Source organism: Nomascus leucogenys, chromosome 1a, assembly GCF_006542625.1.
Source record: "Nomascus leucogenys isolate Asia chromosome 1a, Asia_NLE_v1, whole genome shotgun sequence".
Lineage (NCBI taxonomy): Eukaryota > Metazoa > Chordata > Mammalia > Primates > Hylobatidae > Nomascus > Nomascus leucogenys.
This window is the reverse complement of record NC_044381.1, coordinates 15,989,021-16,010,280: the sequence shown is the minus strand read 5'-3', so window position 1 is coordinate 16,010,280 and position 21,260 is coordinate 15,989,021. Positions and strand designations below refer to the sequence as shown.

General features: G+C 40.8%; 1 protein-coding gene across 2 annotated transcripts in view; it reads left to right on the top strand.

Moving 5' to 3' along the window:
• TTC39B (tetratricopeptide repeat domain 39B) overlaps window positions 1-21,260 on the top strand; it is a 131,979-nt gene that overhangs the window by 18,187 nt on the left and 92,532 nt on the right. For both annotated transcript variants that reach the window (XM_012500614.2, XM_030816455.1), the window contains exon 2: window positions 17,957-17,991. In XM_012500614.2, the coding sequence (XP_012356068.1) occupies window positions 17,957-17,991 (35 nt within the window). The remainder of the gene's footprint in view (window positions 1-17,956; window positions 17,992-21,260) is intronic.

The following is a 21,260-nucleotide window of genomic DNA, read 5'->3' as shown; positions in this document are numbered from 1 at the left end:
ATGAAAGGATCTTTTTTTTTTCCTTTTTGAGACGGAGTCTTGCTCTGTCACCCAGGCTGGAGTGCAGTGGTGCGATCTTGGCTCACTGCAAGCTCCGCCTCCCGGGTTCACGCCATTCACCTGCCTCAGCGCCCCCGAGTAGCTGGGACTACAGGCGCCTGCCACCATGCCCGGCTAATTTTGTTTTTGTATTTTGAGTAGAGACGGGGTTTCACCATGTTAGCCAGGATGGTCTTGATCTCCTGACCTCGTGATCCGCTCGCCTCGGCCTCCCAAAGTGCTGGGATTACAGGCGTGAGCCACCGAGTTCGGCCAAAAGGATCTTAGTTATAAAAAAAATTTAGCTGAAATGTTGTCTTACCTTAATGGGCTTGAATTTTTCTCTAGGTACGTTCGATTTGCTTGTCTTGAAGTAATACTTTAACCTTTTTAATATTATTTAAATTGTTCGTTATTTTTACATATATAATAATACATAAAATTATTCTTACTGTAAAAGATTTAAATCCTTCAGAAGCCAAACATGATTTTTGCCTTTACTATATTCCCTCCCTTACTCTCCTCAGAAGAAACCAGCTTAAGAATTTGGTTGTGACTTTCTAGTCATAGAAATCTGCAAATCTGGCTTTTGTTAAATAAATGTAAATCCAGCTTTTATTAAAATAAATGGGATTTTGTACCTTACACCTTTCCCAGGATTACGTTTTTCACTTAATATATTTTAGAGATATGTTTTTACTGTTTGCTTTATTTATATAATGTCTGAAGAGAGTTGGGTAATTGTACTATAATTTAATTGTCTATTGAAGATCATTTGGGTCTAATTCTAATTTCTTTCGCAGCACAGTGTGTATCATAATCTTGGTACATGAAACTGTGGTACATGAAAATTTTAATAATGCATCCTGGAAGTAGTATTCCTGTGTCAATGTATGTGTGTTTAAATTTTTTAATAGGTCCTGCAAAACGGACTTGTAAACAGACTGTAATGATAGTATACACTTATTTTCCGGCATCTCTGCCAACTGTGGATATTATCAACCTTGTAAATTTTTGCCAATCACAGGGACAGAAATAATATGACTTTTTAAGTGCACATTTCCACGTTTATTGGCTAGTGGATTTCTTCTTCAGTGCACGAGTGCATGTCACACCCTTTATCTGTTGTCCTTTTTGGTTGTCTATTTCTTATGACCTGTAGGAGTGTTCTTTGTTTATTCTAAATAGTAATTGTTTTGCCTGTTAAAGTGCCTTAATTATTTTATCCTAGCCAGTCGCTTGTCTTAGAAGTTTTAAATTTTTATGTAGCAAAATCTTTTACTCTTTTCTTTAAGGCTTCTGGTCTTTGTGTTTTGCTTAGAAAGACTATCCCTGTTTTAAGATTATTTAAAAAAATACTCATTTTTTTATTTTTATATTTATCTCTTTATATGGAAACTTGTATATGGGTTTAATTTCATTTTTGTCTTAGTAGACAACCAATATCCTTAGCATCAATTATTAAATATTTTCTCTCTAATGTAAAATCTTAACTGAATAATAAAATTCCGATATGCACAGGAATCCCTGTCTGTATTCTTTATTATATTCTGTTGATCTCTATATATGTTCCTGTGCCAATTCCATAGTTTCGATTTGTCAGGGCAAATCCCACAATTTTTTTCCTTCTTGATAACTGTAGAACTACTTGTCAGGTTCCACTGAGAGTTCTGCTGCGAATTTTATTGACTGAGTTCTCTGTATGTAAAAAGTTCTCCTGGCATGAAAAGGAACTGAGGCTATGGAGTCAAATAGGCCTGTGTATAAACCAGTTGTTAGTTGTGGGAATGATAATCGCACCTATTTTAGAGAAATGTCAGGTTTAAATGAGACAATGCATGAAAGTGCAAAAGCTAATGCTTGGTGTAGAGATGTGCTTAAAAAATATTATGTATATCCCCATAGTGACAGAGAAGTGATATGTTCTGTGGCAGTGTTATAGCTTATTAATCAGAATAGCCTTGCATTCATTTAAGAAATAGCATACTTATATACACTTGTGAATAAAATTTCTGTCTTCAGTGATATTACACTTGATACATAAATAAACACATTAGTGTATTCCTGTACCCATTCATTTATTTCTTTATTGATTCCTTCCAGTATTGTCTTGGTGCGGTTGCTGTGGGTAGGCATGGTGCTTGGTGCTTGTGGATAGAGCTTATAGATATGCCTTATGGTAAATGCCGCCTGGAGGGAGGGCAGACGTGAAACAAATAATTGTACCTAATTTTGTAATTATGATTGAGAAATACGGTGTGAAGAAAAGTTACAGTGTCTGTATGGCTCTGGCTCAGTTTGATGAAGTTCACTTTGTCAAATAGCTCAGTTTGTTGAGTTTACAAAATTTGTTTCTCAAACATAGTTTTAAAAGCTTTAATGAGAATGAGTGTAGATCAGATCCTGAAGCTGGACTCTGCAGATTTAAATCCTGATTCTGCCACTTACATGCTTTGTGACCTTGGTTGAGTTACTTAACCTCTCTGTGCTCCAGTTTCATCAGACGTAAACTGAGTAGAGTATGAAGCCACTACCGAGGGTTTTTATGAAGAGCAAATCAGTTGTTATATGTAAAAGTTTGTGGAGCAGTATCTGGCTCATAGAGTGTTGTGGAGTGTGTGTTAGCCACTATTGTGACTTCATTAGCATCCAAATTTTTAACACCTCATATGGAATTTTAGAATTATTTTTCCCAAATTCTTTTGAAGACCACCTTTCTCGTGGTATAACTTACATGCAATAAAACCCATGTTAAGGGTACGTGCAAAGAGTAGCACCATGTTAAGATTAAGTTTTATAAATATATGCACCCATTTAATCACCAGTACAACTAAGGCAGAACATTTCTATGAGCCCCCAAGGTTCCTTGGTATCTATCCCTCTGCAGTCATTTCAAATTCCTTTTACTGCATTTGTTTTACCAGAGTGTTAGTCTTTGTCTTTTAACATGTTTAGAATTTTTAATTCATTTTTTGGTGGATAATGTATATGAAATTTGAGATACTAGTTATATGGTCTGTTATACTAATTATCACTTCTGGCAGTCTCTGTTTTTTTGCGAGTTTTGAGTAAGTGTCTACGTTTAATTGCTTCTTGTTAGAAACCAAAATGTCAGCATTTTACTAATAATAATATTGGTTCATCAAGCAATTTGGTGAACAAATTAATTTATAGTTATATTTCTTTTAACTGTAAAACAAGTTAATTTGTTTTACAGTATAATCGAAAGTTTTTCTACATAATAAAATGTGTAGGTAAGTCTGGGTGTGGTGGCTCATGCCTGTAATCCCAACACTTTGGGAGGCTGAGGTGGGTGGATCACTTGAGGTCAGGAGTTTGAGACCAGCCTGGCCAACATAGTGAAACCCCACCTCTACCAAAAAATACAAAAATTAGCCGAACTAGATGGCATGTGCCGGTAGTCCCTGCTATTCAGGGAAGCTGAAGTGGGAGAATTGCTTGAACCTGGGGGCGGAGATTGCAGTGAGCCAAGATTGTGCTGCTGCACTCCAGCGTGAGTGACAGAGTGAGACCCTGTCTCAAAAAGAAAAAAAAAAAATGCAGAAGAGGCATTTAGCTTTTTGCCATTTTTTTTTTTTTTTTTTTTGCTGTTGCAGGGGGGATGTTGGTAGGAGTGGAGGATAATTTAGTCTTTGCAGAAATTAATATATAGAAGTCTTAAGCTTTTCTCCCTTAGATTGCCCCAAAAGGACAGATTTAACTTCTCAGCATCTCTGCTTTGCTAATCCCAAAATTACCTATGAGGATAGATACCAAGAGAGGGAGGGCACTGTATGAGTGGTCCAGTATGGACACACAACTTTTCCCTGCAGTAATCATAATGAAAGTAATAATTTAATGGGAGCTGACATTATTTTGTACTTACTGTGGATAGGCATCATGTTAAACCCTATGTACATCTCATTTAATTCTTCAACCCCATGAGTTTGATGGCACTGTTATTCCCATTTTACAGATGATGAATATGAATCTTAGAGAAATTAAGTAGCTTGCCCAAGACCACACACAGTGGGTTTTTGTTGTTGTTGTTTAGTTTTTTTTTCCTTTTAGTTTTGAAAGAGAAAAGGAAGGAAATAAAAAAAGTTTGTTAAAATAACTATTGCAGAAAAGGACATCTGGGCTAGATGCTGGGATGTACCTCTTCCGGAATAGGGACTGATGATTTAAACAAAAAAAAAGACGAGAAAGAAAGAAAAAAGAAATAAATTATTCTTCTCAATACTGTTTGGGATAATTGCATTGTTTTTCATCTTTTCAACACACAAAACAGTCTCTTTGGGAAGCACTGTGATGAGACTGGCAAGAATGGCTGGTGCCTCGACTCTCTAAAATGGTAGGGGGAGCCCTGAAAGAGGCATTCTACTAAACCCCACCGCAAGCATTCCCATTCTTTACTCCTCCTACTTTTGGAATTGGGAAGGACCAGACTCAAGCTAAGTTCTCAATATATTAACTTTTAGGGATACCCACTGCCTCTCCTGACCCTCTTCTAGCAAACTCCCCTGCTGGCCCCTGTTCTGCCAGCTAGCTGCAGCAACCATACCAACGGCCAGGATGCTGCTTGGTGGTGTCAGCTAAGCAAAAGCAGGGTATCATCATCACTGTTGGGGCCACACATAGTTGGTAAGTGATGGAGCTGATGGCGGGACTCTGCAGTCTTTGTTCTTAGTGTTATTTCTCCCTTGAATGTAAATCTTGAAGGCAGTGAGTTTTTTGGGCTAAATAATTTCTCATATTTGCCAACGCTTTAAACTTTATAGATTTTTGACATTTGTTTCTCACTGTATCCTCAAAGCGTCCAATGCGGTAGGGAAGGAAACCTTATGTTTCATCCATTGTGCAAAGGTAGGCAAACTTTTTCTGTAAAGGGACAGAGTAAATATATTTGGCTTTGAGGACCCTGTGATCTCAGTTGCAGCTATGCAGTTTGTGATTGTTACAGGAAAGCAGCCTTAGACAATATGTCAATTGATTGAGTTGTGGCTGTGTTTCAATTTCACTTTATTTACAGGCCGGGTGTGGTGGCTCACACCTGTAATCCCAGCACTTTGGGAGGCCCAGGCAGGCCGATTACTTGAGGCCAGGAGTTCGAGATCAGCCTGGCCAACATGGCAAAACCCTGTCTCTACTAAAAATACAAAAAAATTAGCCGGGTGTGGTGGCGTGTTTCTGTAGTCCCAGCTACTTGGGAGGCTGTGGCAGGAGAATCGCTTGAACCCGGGAGGTGGAGGTTGCGGTGAGCCAAGATCATGCCACTGCACCCCAGCCTGGGCGACAGAGTGAGACTCCATCTCAAAAAAAAAAAAGAAAAAGAAAAAAAAAGAACTTTATTTACAAAAAAAGAAAAGGCAGCCGGTGGAATCTGGCTCTGTTTGTAGTTTCCTGACACCAATAGTAATAGACTGATCTGTTTGGTGACATCAGGACATGTCAGCCACAGAGAAGGTGACTTAGGATTCTTAGTGCCACGCATTGTGCCTGGTCCACTTCCTAACCTTTCCCAGGCTGCAGCACATAGTGCCACTCACCAGTACCATTAGGAGATTCCAGGCACAACAATAATAGTGATAACTCATCTTTCTACTGGATGCATTGTTCTAAGTGCTTTTCACATCCGACATTAATCTATGGACAGCTGAGTGAGATGGGAAATTGAGGTCCTAAGGAAAATAGCTTGCTCAAGATCACAGAGCTAGTGGGTGGTGAAACTGGGATTTGAACCCAGATAGAGTGGTTCTAAGCTTGTGAGCTCAAGTCCCTTTACCTTCTGTCTCCCAAATTATAGGATTTCTCAGTTTGAGATCATCTTTGAAGCCTTACTCTTTGGGAATTGCTTCTTCCAAACACTCATATTGAGTGATAAAGTTTTGTGTTCTCTTTTTGAGACATTTACTTTGGAGCAGAGCTACAAGTAAGGGACTGCTAACTCTGCCAATTTTCTGTTATAGCTGGATAGTTCAAGGGTGGAGCAAGATCATGCAAGAGGTTTCTTTTTGCTCACCCTGGGCTACACCAGAGACTTTCAACTGCAGAAACACTTTAATAAAAGTAGAGATGCTTTATTAAGTGTCTGCTTTGTCGATACTGTGCTAACTGCATTAAATATATTATATTGGTTAAAATCTCACAATGCTGTAAATTAAGTGGTATTATTCCCATTGCACAGATGGAAAAATTGAGGCCCAGTTATGGATAAGTTAATTAAATCTCTGAGCCTTAGTTTCCTCATTTGGACATTACGATAGTCCTATCTTTTAGGGTCATTATGAAGATTAAATGAGTTAACACATGTTAAGGATTTAGAGCAATGTTTGGCATTCAGTAGTGTTACCTGTTATTGTTGCTGTTATTATTAGAACATAGTAGTAATTGTAGAGGTGAAATGCTCAATTTTTGTGAGTATTTGTGAATTAGAAATAAGCACGTGAGTATTCAACATAGTGCCTAGGTGTTAATAGATGGAACTTATGATTATTTATAAGAAGAAACTGTGTAAGGCTCTGTTCCTTTTAATTTAAAAATATCTCCACTGGTGATGGTTTTAAAATTAAACATTAAAATGTTAAAAGTCAGTCTCTTGGTTTTGTTTATTGTTGTTTGTTTTGGGTAAAATTGCTCCCCACAAAAACAGCCCCAGATATTCCTGTTTACTGTAAATTAGGTAGATTGGGTAGGGTTGGCACTAGAGGATAGGTATGCTTGATATAGTAAATGATTTACAAGGTGCATTGTACAGCCATAAAAGCAGTAACTTAGAAATAGGCACAGGAGAGTAAAATAATTTGCTCATTTATGTTAAATTTCAGTGATAACCTAATTGTAAAAAAGTTGTATTTTACATATGCACTCTATTATATACCATATATCATTATGCATATTTTTTGTATATACTTAGTTCTCTGTGGGGTTATGTCCAGAACTGTGAGTATTCTATGATAATGGCAATTTAAAGTATTTGTTCAGTGTTAAGATTGACTATATATACATGATTTTTCTTTTAAGTACTGACCTTAGGACTTAACCCCTGCCTTAAGCTGCAGCTCAACTCTATAATGAAGTACAGAAAAGGAACATTTTCCCCCCCTCCATAAATTAAATAACCGATAATTAATTAACCTTTTCATTTCTTTTTTAGCTCGCTAATCTATGTGTTAGTAGAAACTAAAGCAATGCTATACAATTCAAATTTTTTTTGTGACAGTGACATCTGGTGGTTCTTTTTTAATTCTCATGATTTCTCTGTGCTTGGCTGGTTGTTGGAAAAAATTTCCAGAGAATCATTGTGTGAACTGCTTTGCTTGGCATTTAACACTAGCTAGCTATTGAGAATCAAGTTAGTCCCATTGATGTGGCTTGAACTTTGAAAACCTCAGTGCTCCATTTGGATGCAGCCCTTCTCTGAAGGGAATACCAGCCTTCCTTGGATGAATGAACGTTTTAGCATTTGTGATGGGCAAACACTGTCTTGGGAAGGATTTCTCTTTAATTCAGAGAACTTAGGATTTTGAATAGGGGGTGGTATCTGTGTCAACCTCTTTGCTTTACTCATGAGGAGGCTGGAGCCCTGAGAAGTAGAGTGTGTTGGCCAAGGTCTCACTGTGTTGGCCAAGGTCTCACCATGTTGGCCAAGGTTACCTGCTCCTTGGTGAGCAGAGGTTCCATAACTTATGGGTTTTGTGCTACCAGGAAGCAGTGTGGCATTGGGCTCTGTGCTCATAAATGTACGTTGTTGTTTTTGTTGTGTTTTTAGACGGAGTTTCGCTCTTGTTGCCTGGGCTGGAGTGCAGTGGTGCTGTCTTGGCTCACTGCAACCACCGCCTCCCGGGTTCAAGCGATTCTCCTGCCTCAGCCTCCCAAGTAGCTGGGATTACAGGTATGTGCCACCACACCGAACTAATTTTGTATTTTTAGTAGACATGGGATTTCTCCATGTTGGTCAGGCTGATCTTGAACTCCTGACCTCAGGTGATCCACCTGCCTCTGCCTCCCAAAGTGCTGGGATTACAGGCATAAGCCACTGCACTCGGCCCATAAATTATGTTTTTTATGCTGGGCAACCCACTAGTAAGAAAGGTCTGGGAGTGAAAGGCTAGAGGGCAAAGGCAGTTAACATTTTTCACTACCTATTTGCTGTAAATATTCCCACACCTGGCTTTTCTCTCATCCAAAAGAGGCTCATCATCTTTGACGTGGAAAAGAGTTGTTGAGGAAGTATAGTTAGGGATCCCACCCCTGTCTCCTGAGTCTACTGGATGGTCCCATATCTGAGAATTTAATATCCTGTGAAGTTGTATTTATTGAGCCTGTTTTAAGTCAGACCTGTTCTATGCATTATCTCACATCCTTACAATCCCAGTGCGCGGTTGGAATCTTTATTGTACACAACAGGAAGTAGAGGATTGAAAGGGCTGGACTCACCTAGGGTCGGAGGTGGAGCCAGGATTCAGTCCCAGACAGGTCTAACCTCCAAGCCTAGATCTATGCTTTCCGTTCTACTACACAGGCTGTGTAATTAAAATCACTTGTGTATTTATTTATAGTGCATAGTACTTAGGGAGTAGAGGCAGATTTGCTTCCTAGACACTTGAGCACGTGACATGAACATATTGTGACTATGTGGACACATCCAGGAGTATTTTGTGCTTGTGAGAGAAGGGAGGGCTCATGTCATCAAGTCATGACTACCTTGATGGGCACTGGCTCTGTGCCAGGCACTTTCCCCTCTGATCTCCCTTGGTCCTCCCAACAGCTTCCTAGGGCAGGTACTATGGGCATCTCCAATTTACAGAAGATAACACCAGAGTGGAAGGGGGAAAGAGTTTTCTATAGGGATACTAGGGAAGAAAAAGGAGGAGAGAATGGGTGAACAGCAGGCCTGAAGCACACTCGTGTTGTATCTGGCCCTCCCATGCTGAACTTGATAAACCAAATGGTGAGCCAGGCAGGTGCACTTAACCCACTCCTTTCTTCAAGTTCATTATAACCCTGCTGCCAAATCCAAAGGACCTTTATAGACTAAGTAAGATGTCCTACTAATAACCTCTTAAATTTCTTAAATTTTTCCACATAGTAACAGTTGAAATCAAGGCACAGGGCCCTTTATACCAGCAAACTACCTACTCCCAGAGGGGACTTTGGTTAGTCAGTCATGGTTCCATGGTATTTATATATCAGCATTTGTTTCTTACAAATGTGACATTGAAAATGCTCCTGTATTCCTGAGGTCTTTTTAAATTTTTTCAAAAAATATCTTAAAGGCATTGTGTGTAGATAACTTTTAGGCTGCTTTATTACTAGCACTTTATAAACACCGTGAGTGAAGATGGACCATGTTTCCATCTCTCCTCTGCTCCTTTAATCCATAATAGTGAGCTCTGTGGGCATTATTGTTCTTACAACTGTAGAAAACACGACTGTAGTAAACTCTTTTCTACCTTGGGGCCTTACCTTATACATTTCCCCCTGCCTAATTCCTTCCCCACCAAGCTCCTTATGTCCTCCCTTCCTCTATCTTCTGATGAAGTGAGGTCCCTTTACTTGGTGGTTTCATCATGAGCGTATTCTCCTTCTCCCAGGAGACTTCCTTAAAGCAAGGACTCTTTTGTTACAGTTTCACTAGTGCTTGGCATATCGATGCTGGTAGTTCCTAAATGCATAGAAAGTAATCTTTCCCATTAAAATGCCTGTTACTCCATATCTCCAGTTTCTACTATTAGAACTGTGATTTTTTGGTAAAAATGAAGCTTTAAAAAACATATAACCTTACTTCATCAATCCTAAGGCCTAGAGAAACAAAGCAATACAAAAGAACACAGAACTGGCTGGGCGCGGTGGCTCATGCCTGTAATCCCAGCACTTTGGGAGACCGAGGCGGGCAGATCATCTGAGGTCAGGAGTTCAAGACCAGCCTTACCAACTTGGAGAAACCCTGTCTCTACTAAAAATACAAAATTAGCTGGGCGTAGTGGTGCATGCCTGTAATCTCAGCTACTTGGGAGGCTGAGGCAGGAGAATTGCTTGAACCTGAGAGGCGGAGGTTGCAGTGAGCTGAGACCGCACCGTTGCACTCCAGCCTGGGCAATAAGAGTGAAACTCCATCTCAGGGAAAAAAAGAAAAAAGAAAAAAGAAAAAAAGAACAGAATTTACGTGGGATTATATGAGAGCACTTACCTGGCACAGGAGCAACCAGGGAACTATATTAATCTTACACCTGGAGAATATGGAAAATTATTTTTAATCTCAAGTGATGAATGTTTAAAAATTTCTTTTTTTTGTTTGTTTTTTGTTTTTTTTTTTGAGACGGAGTCTTGCTCTGTCGCCCAGACTGGAGTGCAGTGGCACAATCTCGGCTCACTGCAAGCTCCGCCTCCCGGGTTCACGCCATTCTCCTGCCTCAGCCTCTCCGAGTAGCTGGGACTACAGGCGCCCGCCACCATGCCCGGCTAATTTTTTGTATTTTTAGTAGAGACGGGGTTTCACCGTGGTCTCGATCTCCTGACCTCGTGATCCGCCCGCCTCGGCCTCCCAAAGTGCTGTAATGTTTAAAAATTTCTAAAGCATGAGCTTTATGTTTTGGCAGATGATTTTACTGTTGTTTTGCTATTATTATTTTTTAATCCCTATTTCTGAAAAAATGTTTGAAAACCTCCAGTTTTATCTAAGTCTATTAAAAAAATCTAAAAAAATTATTGCCTGGAATTTGACAAACCTGGACAAATTAAGAAGATAAACTTAGCGTTAGTTTTTTTTTTTCTTGTTTTGGTCTGCCATATTTGAGAATTATTGTCATAGTGTGATACTTGAAATTTGAGAAGGTCATGTTTTGTTCCCTGCAAGGACCAACAATAGTCGTTACAGGTGGGGACTTGGAATGTGAGTGTGTCTAATGTGTGGGCCCCTACTGCTTTCTTTCCCTTTGTTTAATAGTTCTGTGGGTCAGTTAAGGTTTCACAAAAGACTTGCTTTGATGCTAATCCTTTAAGGAGGGTATGAGGGGTGCTTGTCCCCTGCAAACTCAGTTATGGGGGAGCTGAAGCTGATTATTACATTTGCCATCAAAGAACATCGATGCTCTTTCACGCAATATGAAACTTAAAAACATGTGGCACTGCAGATAAGATGCGACTGGTTGGTAGTCCTTGGGATTTAGTTGGAGAGTTTAAATGCTATAGAAGGCCATGGAGTACTTTTTGAGCTTGACAAATAGATTACAGAGAATTGGATGATAAATGTGAGCAGAATGAAAAATTATTCCTGACAGATGAGCTCAGGGTACATATATATTTTTAAAATGATTTTTAGTTGCCTCCTTAGTGCAGTAGGTAGCACGTCAGTCTCATAAAATGATTTTTGCACAATAATAAAGGTGTATTTTAAATTAATTCTGACCTAGAAAAATCAATACTTTATTCAAGTTTTAATAGGGAGTGATGTGACTTACGTGTATGCATTTCTCATATGATTCCTTTAACTAGCAATGTGCTGTTTCTCTTTATGAGAGAAATTCAGTATTTGAGGAATCCTCCAGGTGTGTCAGTCACTGTGATAATGCTTCTGATGTCAGTCTGGTTTCCCATTTTGGACATCTTGATTTACAGGAGTGGATGCCATGCAGACACGTGTTTGTATTCCGTAGAACCTAATACCCATGGCTCTTAATCTCTGCCTCAGTCCTGGGGGGACGTTGGGGCATCCTCTTCATGTCTCATCTCCATGGGAACGGTCCAGATGTGCCCCCAAATAATTCATCACTTGCCAGAGTTCTCAACAGTTATAGCGTTCCTTTTTTTTTTTTTGAGACGGAGTCTTGCTCTTTCCCCCAGGCTGGAGTGCAGTGGCGCAATCTCGGCTCACTGCAAGCTCCGCCTCCCGGGTTCACGCCATTCTCCTGCCTCAGCCTCTCCGAGTAGCTGGGACTACAGGCGCCCGCCACCACTCCTGGCTAATTTTTTGTGTTTTTAGTCGAGACGAGGTTTCACCGTGGTCTCGATCTCCTGACCTCGTGATCCGCCCGCCTCGGCCTCCCAAAGTGCTGGGATTACAAGCGTGAGCCACCGTGCCCGGCCGAGTTATAGCGTTCTTTGAGTCCATGATACCAAACACACAGCTTCATTGGTCAGTGGAATGGAATGTTGGGTGGGAAAGCTCCAGTGAGAAGGGGCCTGGTTGTGTGGGGGTGGGCAGGTGGTCTTCATTGAGGAGGAAGGTATCTGCAAGCCCTCTCAAACCTTGTCATCTTTGCTAAAGTGCAGTGGTTAAATGACAGCATGGTAGCATCTGTTCTTAGGCCTGTGAAGTCATCCCTATGAGAGATAGTAAAATGGAGGACAGGGCTGAGGCTGAGGAGAAGGAATGCAGAGGAGGAGGGAGGAACGCAGAGGAGGAGGGAGGAACGGAGTTCTAGAGAAGCGATACAGCTTTGTGGATTTACAGTACCTGGCGTTATTTTTTGTCATGTTACTTCCTACTTCCTTTTCCTTCTTGCAGTAATATTTGTCACATATTCCTTTTCAAACCACAAAGTGAATTAAAAATCAGATAGGGAGGCCTGAAAAATTTGTAAATCTATTTGATCTGTTTGGCAGTTAATGGAGAGTATTGACATTACTACTGTTAATAGCATATTTGTCATCTTTACTCTTTGTTCTCTAGAGATAAAAATAATGTAAACACTTTTGTCATTAATATCTTCATTAAGATTCTTAAATGAACATCAAGAACCTGCTCTTTCACTCAAATGTTCTTGCATGCATTTTTGCTACTCAGAATATGACAAAGTTAGCGAGTTAAGATGGAAATTGTTTGGAAAAGCCTTAGTAGGTGATGCAGCTTTCCTCACTCTGTGTCAGTTCTACGATCAGGATGGCAGCTTCTATGATCTGGAGGCAGAGGTAGGGTTCAGGCTGATCTCCCAGGAGGCAGCAGGCCCTGGGTGCTGGCCTTACATCTGTCAGCTCACCTAGGGAATCCTTCAACTAACAGGTGAGCCCATTTTTTAATGTGCAAAATGAAACTGCTCAAGGTGAGGACCTTCCACCTCTAGACGAGGGTGCTCAGCCAGTCAGTTAGCTAGCCATGATTTGCTAAGAGTCCATGAAGTACAGAGTACTGTGCTGGGCTGGAAAGCAGATTCATAAAGAGTAGAATGGTGCTTGACTCCAACTAGAGAGTCAAGATAGGCTCTTGAACAAGTTAGATACTGTTTGGAGGCAGTGTATGATTTGGGAGCCAGGTGTGGTTCAGTGAAAACATCTGTTACACCAGGCCCTACAGTAGTAGCACTTCAAGGTTGGCCCTGGTATGGGAGTAGGGCAGGCAAATGCAGCTGCCTTTAAGGAGGGAACTAAACTCCGAGGCTTTCCTGTAACACATTGTATTTGTTGGCAGTGTGAGCTCTCCTGTCTTACTTTACTTACGTTGGAAGGAGTCTGGATGCTCCTCTAACTGTGCGTGTTGTAACTGGAGGGCACACGGTGAGCCTACCAGTACTGGGGAGCTAAGGGAAACCAACACTGGAGGAACACTAGGAAATTCATGGTGAGTATGGAGAAGCAAAGAGACTTTGGTGGAAACATCTAGTTCTGCTACATGAAGAATACATGCGTGTCTACCGAGGGCCAGGTGGGAGACTGTGGAATAGCTGTCAGTGCCAAACCTAAGGGCCCTGATGGGAATCTCACACGAGGAAAAGGAGCTTCCTGAGGCAGCAGCAGAAAAGGGATAGAATTTGAACTGAGTGTGGGGACCAAGACAGACAGGAGGAAAAGGAAGCACTGGTCCGTCCATAGGGATATGGAACAGAGGCATGAGCAGTCTCTGCCTTTTAGTGTTTCATCCTCCACGTGGACCCCACATCACTTTTCCCAAGGATGCAGGAAACTGTATTTGCTGGTACCCAGGGAGAGAGCGGTTGGCGATCTGCATGTCCAAGTATAATTTCCCAGAATCGGAAATAAGATTCTCATAAAGATGTAAAATGAACACGTCAAAATTTTATTTCATCCTCCAGTTAGAAAACCAGTGAAATGGTAAATTGATCCAAACAGTATTTGAGGAACTAGTATTTATAGGCTAAGGGAAGAATGTTAGATTAAGATTGCTAGGTTATACATAAAGCTGGGTAATACCTTAAAGCAGGGGTCCCCAGTGCCTGGGCCGTGGACTGGTACTGGTCTGTAGCCTGTTAGGAACCAGGCTGCACAGCAGGAGGTGAGTGGTGGGCAGGCGAGCATTACCACAGCTCCATCCCATGTTAGATCAGCGGTGGCATGAGATTCTCAGGAGTGCTAACCCTATTGTGAAATGTGCATGCAAGGGATCTAGGTTGCGCGCTCCTTATGAGAATCTAATGTCTGATGATCTGAGGTGGAACAGTTTCATCCTGAAACCATCTCCTCACTGTCCCCCATCATCTGTGGAAAAATTGTCTCCCGCAAAACCAGTCCCTGATGCCAAAAAGGTTGGGAACTGCTGTCTCACAGAGCAGCAAAATCATAATCTTTGAGATAATCTTTTGCACCACTAAAAAACCTGTAAGTCAACATGTAACATCACAGTGTGCGGACTCCAATCAGACAGCAGATGGCAAAATTAAACAAAAGTACACTCTTCTAGAGAGTTAAATCATCCTTGTAAAACAATGCTATCGTATTACATTGAGAGGATATGGCACCCCTTCATCTCCCACCCCCTCCCCATCCTGCCCAACTATCTAATTTCCAAGTTTTAGTTAGTTTGTATTAACATTAATAAAATACTTTGGCGTTAAACCTGAGATTGAACCCCAGTTTCTTCACTTACCAGCTGTGTAATGTTGGGCAAGTAATTAAACTACAACTGCTGTATGTTGGAAGGAACACCTGAGATAGCTTTTGTAAGGTTTTAAGGTGCCTGGCACCTGATAGGTACTCAGTAAATCTTAGTTCTTCTCTTCACCTTTCCTCTTTTTAAAATTAAGACACTTCCACCTTTTGTCTGGCCTTTATGGTCATATATGCTTTATTTAGAAAACTCTCTGCCTGTGATTACTGTTTCAACATAATGGGGAGTTTTGATATTCTTGAAATCGTTTTTTTTTTTTTAATAAAAAAGTTATTAGATGCAGGGTCTTACTATACTGTCCAGGCTGAACTCAAGCCATCCTTCTACCTCAGCCTCCCGAGTAGCTGGGACTATGGGTGTGCACCACCTGGCTTGATATTCTTTGTTTTTTTTTTTCTTTTTTTGATGGAGGGGTGGGAATACTTCTTGTTTAGATGAAAGTATTAGTCTTATCTTCTTTACACGGAGGGTTGGCTTCCCAAGTTATCCTTTGTGTCGCTCACTCAGTAAGTATTTTAGTGTCCATGTTGAGGTTTGTGAGGAGGAGGAGAAGGCACAGAAGGCTTCCAGGAGTGGGCTGTCCATGTACCCTATTATTGTTAAAGGTAAGTGCAGAGGGAGTCAGCAGAGCTGCCAGAGGGACTGTGAGCTGGGCTTATCATAGTGAGATTTGGGTTCCTGGAGAATATGTTTTCCTCCCTTCTCTGTAACTACTCACATGATAACCTGTGTGCTGGCCCTTGATTTTACCTCCCTTATGGAGTATGATATTAATGTAGATTAATAGGTCAGGGTCCCAAATTCAAACTCCGTTCTGCCACTATTTACAACTTTTTTTTTTCCTTGAGACGGGGTCTCGCTCTGTTGCCCAGGCTGGAGTGCAGTGGTGCAATCTTGACTCACTGCAAGCTCTGCCTCCTGAGTTCAAGTGATTCTTGTGCCTCAGCCGCCTCAAGTAGCTGGGATTACAGACTTGCACCACCATGCCTGGCTAATTTTTGTATTTTTAGTAGGAATGGGGTTTCACCATGTTGGCCAGGCTGGTCTCACACTCCTGACCTCAGGTGGTCCACTGGCCTTGGCCTCCCAAAGTGTTGGGATTACAGGTGTGAGCCACCAGGCCCAGTCGGTTCTTCTTCTTTTTTTTTTTTTTGGAGACGGAGTCTCACTCTGTCACCCAGGCTGGAGTGCAATGGCACAATCTCAACTCACTGCAACATCCGCCTCCCAGGTTCAAGCGATTATCCTGCCTCAGCCTCCCAAGTAGCTGGGATTACAGGTGCACACCACCAAGCCCAGCTAATTTTTTTGTATTTTTTAGCAGAGACAGGGATTCACCATGTGGGCCAGGCTGGTCTCGAACTCCTGACCTTGTGATCCACCCGCCTCGGCCTCCCAAAGTGCTGGGATTACAGGCGTGAGCCACCGCGCCCGGCCAGGTTCTTCTTTTTAGTATTTACACTTTTGTTTTTTCTGCCTCACCGCAGAATCCAATATGGTCTAAACCTTGTTCAGTATTAATGGCCACACAAGGGAAAAGATCCCTAGCCCCCTTTCCTCATTTCTGTGCATAATTCTAAATGAGGTGTGATATGGTAAGTCCCTTGGCGGTCCAGGTTCCATTCATTCATTCATTAGGCAACAAGTATTAATTGAGCAAACCCTGGTGCGAAGCCCTGGTGTTTTTTCTGTGTATGTGAGAGCCTGCTCTGATGGAGACAGAGGGTAACCAAGTAAACAAGGAGGATCATTAGAGATTATGATAAGTGCTATGAATGAAACAAATGAAATGATGAGGAACTGTAAGTAAGCTGCTATTCCTAGTAATTTTAATTAGGGTGATCAGAGATGTTCTTCTTAAGGAGGTAGCTTTCTAAGCTGAAAATCAAAGGATGAGAATGAGTCAGCCATGGGAATAATTGAGCAAAGGACATTATAAGAAAGGGGACAGTGCAGAGAGCTGTGGGATGTTTGACTTGTCCAAGGAATGGAAAGAAAGACCTGTGGCTGGAGTCGAGTGAGTAAGGGGATGTAGTCAGAGGCTGGCAGGGCTGTTTTAGGGCTCTGTAGATAGGGAGAATGAGTTTGGGATTTTTCTAAGTGCAATGGAAAGCTCTCGAAGAGGTCTAGAAAACCGGAATGGTGTATGCTTATTCGAAAACATGAAGTAAAAGAATGATATGGTTGTCATGTGAAGAATTGAATGGAGGGTGTCAAGCACAGGAGTAGGGAGACCAGTGAGGTGGCCCTTTGGAGGTCTCATGGCTTGGGCTATGGTGAGAGTGGTAGGGATGTCAGAGAAGGATGCTTGGAAGATTAAGCTGGGTTGTGGTGGACCCCGGATACCTGGATGAGGAGCTTAGGTTTGGTTTTTGCAGCTATGAGGGGGCTGTTGTGAATGTGTGACTTTTTGAGTGAGTGCATGTGTATTTGTATATGTGACTGTGAGATTGCGTGTGAGTCACCGTATCTGAGTGTGGAGTGTGTGTGTGGACTTCTGGATGCATGTGACTGTGTGCATTTCTCTCCTGTTGCAGCTGTGATCAGGCCAGTGGCATGAAGCAAAGGGCTATCCTGTGTGGCACAGAGTAAACTGGGGGAAAGGCTGGTGGCAGGGAGATGAGCTGAGAGGGTGGTGCCATATGTGAAATGAAGGCCCAGAGGATGCTCACTTGGCTAGCCATGGAGAAAGAAAAGACTACATGGGGCAAGTCCTCTTATTTATTTTACTCTATAGTTGGGATGAATGAGATTTAGGAGTGAAAGGTAACTTCATGAAAGACGTCATAGTCTCTTTAATTCGGCCAGTTTGATCACTTGCTGAGTATTTTACCAGCCTTATTTAAAAAAAAAAATTAAACCTCACTGAAATTCATGTGCTTGATTTCTGTGAACAGAATTCCATGAGCGTTAAGTTGATTGATTCTACTACCTGCTATACCTTCCTGCCAAGACCGCTCTCCCCAATGCGTGTATTCATTTTCTCTTTTAGAATTCTTGAGAAACCCATTTAGAATTCTTGAGAAACCCATTTAGAATTCTTGAGAAACTCATTGTATTTTTTATTTCCCCCAGGATATTTTCGAAGATGCCTTGGAAACCATCTCAATGTAAGTAATAACATAATAAAAAGTATGTAGTAAAGAAAAATTGATTGTTGTCTTACATAAAAAGTAAATATTTCATTCTCATTTTTTGGAGAGTACTGCAGTGGCTATTTTCAGAAAAAAAAGTCATTTTTCTATAATTAAAGAGGATGTGATTATATTTAAGAAAGGATCTATCTAATAATACTTTCAGATACATTTCTGAGTATTATTTCTTGTAACAAAATAAAATATTTCTCAACAAATTATTTGTTTATAGCTAACTCTTTTAATAGTTGTTCATATTTATGTCAGTCTCATTTTGTAGATTTTTGTGTTTGGTTTGTACTTAATTTTATTAAAAGCATTCAATGTAAGCCTATATAGTTTTTGTAATAATTCTAAATTGCTAAATCATATTAGATCAAGTGGAATATAACAATTTACTTACCTGCTTCTCCATTGTTAGACATTTAGGTTGTCACTGGCTTAAAAATGTAAAACTAAGTTTTACATGTGTACAGCTTTGTTATATTTTGAATTATTTCTAAAGGTTAACATAACAAATGTAGGATTACTGAATTAAAAGGGATGAATATGTTTATTGTTCTTTGTATATCTCTAATTGCCTTTCTGTATTAGTTAACTTCAGCTGCTATAACAAAACACAATAGCCTGGGTGGCTTAACCAACAATAATTTATCTTCTCACAATTTTGGAGGCTAGAAGTCTGAGTTAAGGGTGCCAACATGGTTGGGATTCTGGTAGGGGCTCTCCTCTTGGCTTGCGGACTCCCTCCTTCTTCTTGTGTTCTTACATGGCTGAGAGAGTGAGAGCAAAAGCTGTCTGATGTCCTTCCTTTTTTTTTTTTTTTGAGACGGAGTCTCGCTCCGTTGCCCAGGCTGGAGTGCAGTGGCACGATCTCTGCTCACTGCAAGCTCCGCCTCCCAGGTTCACGCCATTCTGCCTTAGCCTCCTGAGTAGCTGGGATTACAGGCTCCCGCCACCATGCCCGGCTATTTTTTTTTTTATTTTTAGTAGAAACGGGGTTTCACCGTGTTAGCCAGGATGGTCTCCATCTGACCTCGTGATCTGCCCCTCTTGTCCTCCCAAAGTGCTGGGATTACAGGCGTGAGCCACCACGCCTGGCCTGATGTCCTTTCTTATAAGGGTGTTAATCCTATCCTGAGGACCCCACTCACCTGACCTCATTTAAATCCGATTGTCTCCCAAAGGCTCCATATTTAAATTCCATCACATTGGGGGTTTGGGCTTGAACATGTGCATGTACAGGTGCGGGTAGAGGGGCACCGTTTGTTTTACAGTACTTCCACAAGAGTATTATCAATTTACTGGCTACCAATACTATATAAGTAAAGTGGTTTAAACTGTCACATTATCATCACTGGGTATTATTTCAAAAACAGTTTTGCGACTTAAATGATACCTACTTTAGTATTTTTAAAAATTGTTTAAAAAATGCATTGCATCTTTTGTATGACTTCTAGTTTTCTTTTGTCTCTTGGCTTTTTTCAGAATGTTTCTCTTAACATACTTACGGACTTTAAATTATATGTACCCTAATCTTTTGTCATATTTGCTATAGATATTTCCTCCAGACTGCAATTTTTCTTTATTTTAGAATTATACATTTTTATTTTGTCCAAAAGTTTAACGTTTATATGATTTTTTTTTTTAAAACTTAATCGTGATTGGGATTAACCTATTAATTAGGAGCAGTTTCAGACTTACAGAATTATTGAGGAGGTAGTACAGAGTATTCCTGTGTACCCCACCCCAGTTTTCTCTATTATTAATTTCTTAAGTTAGCATGGTACATTTGTCACAATTAATGATCAATATGGATATATTATTGTTAACTACAGTTCATACGTTATCCAGATTTTTTTAGTTTTTACCTAGTGTCCTTTTTCTGCCTCAGCATCCCACCCAAGATACCACTTTACATTTAGTCGTCGAGTCCCCTTAGGCTCCTCTTGGCTGTGACAGTCTCTCAGACTCTCGTTTTTGGTCACCTTGACAGTTTTGAGGAGTACTGTCAGTTATTTTGTAGAATGGCCCTCAGTTGAGATTGGTCTGTTTTTTTCCCCCCATGATTTGACTGTGGTCATGTGTTTTTGGGAAGAAGACCCCAGATGGAAAGGGCCATTCTTGTCACATCATAGCAAAGGTCCACGATATCAATGTGACTTAGCACTACTGATGTTGAACTTGGTCACATGTCATGGGTAGTGTTTGTCAGGTTTTTCCACTGTAAAGTTGCCCTTTTCCCCCTCCTCCCTTTTTGTACAGTACTCTTTGGAAGATAATCTGTTTATGTGATTTTTAAGAAATCACTTCTATGGTGGGCAAGTGATCGCCATTCAGAAATCTTATAATTATTCAACCCTGCTCCTCCCTTGGTGTTGGCAGGAATTGAGCTTGGGCTATAGTAGGTGATCGCAGTCCAGGGGATGGAAAAGGATCAGGCCGTGGGGCTGGTGATTGGAGTTCACCAGAGGAGACACTGCTTTTCCCAGCGGGAGCTAGCATGCCACACACACCAGAGAGGGGTGCAGACCTCACAGAGGAGGACGGGTCTCACTGACCAGTGGGAGCAGTGTGACCTGTGAGCAGTGTACATTGATGCTTGTGCTTCTCTGAGCTCCCACTGGCTTCAGTAGGCTGGTAGTGGCTTTACCTTTGGGACCTCAGGAAGGCATTGCAAGCAGTTTTTAACATCTATTAGTTTTTAAAAAAATCAAACCATAGAAATAAACAAAAGCCCTAAATTCGACCCAGCTGAAGTTAATTTAGATTCCTATCTCACACCAGCCCTAAAATTGCTAGCCCACTATTGCAGCACCATTTGTTGGGTCCATGAGGGAAACAATTTATATTTGATACCTCCGTTGTCAAATAAGTTCATTAAAATAATAACACACTGTTTTGGGGCTTTCCATTCAGTTCCTTTGATCTAGATGCCTGTGTTTGCACAAAAACAACTCTTTTGTTCAACCGAGTTAGATGGTTTAGTATTAGCATTGTCTGGTTCTCAGAACATCAACCAAAATGACTCCTGTGATGGAGATGCTTTTGATTCGTGACTATCAGAAACCCCTTTGTGTACTTTTTGTTTTTGCCTTAAAATAAATTTTATTGTGTATATATAAGGTATACAACATGATGTTATAAGATACGTATATAGTAAAATTGTTACCATAGAAGAACAAATGACGATATCTATCATCTCACATAGTTACCCTTTTTTTTTTAGACAGAGTCTCGCTCTG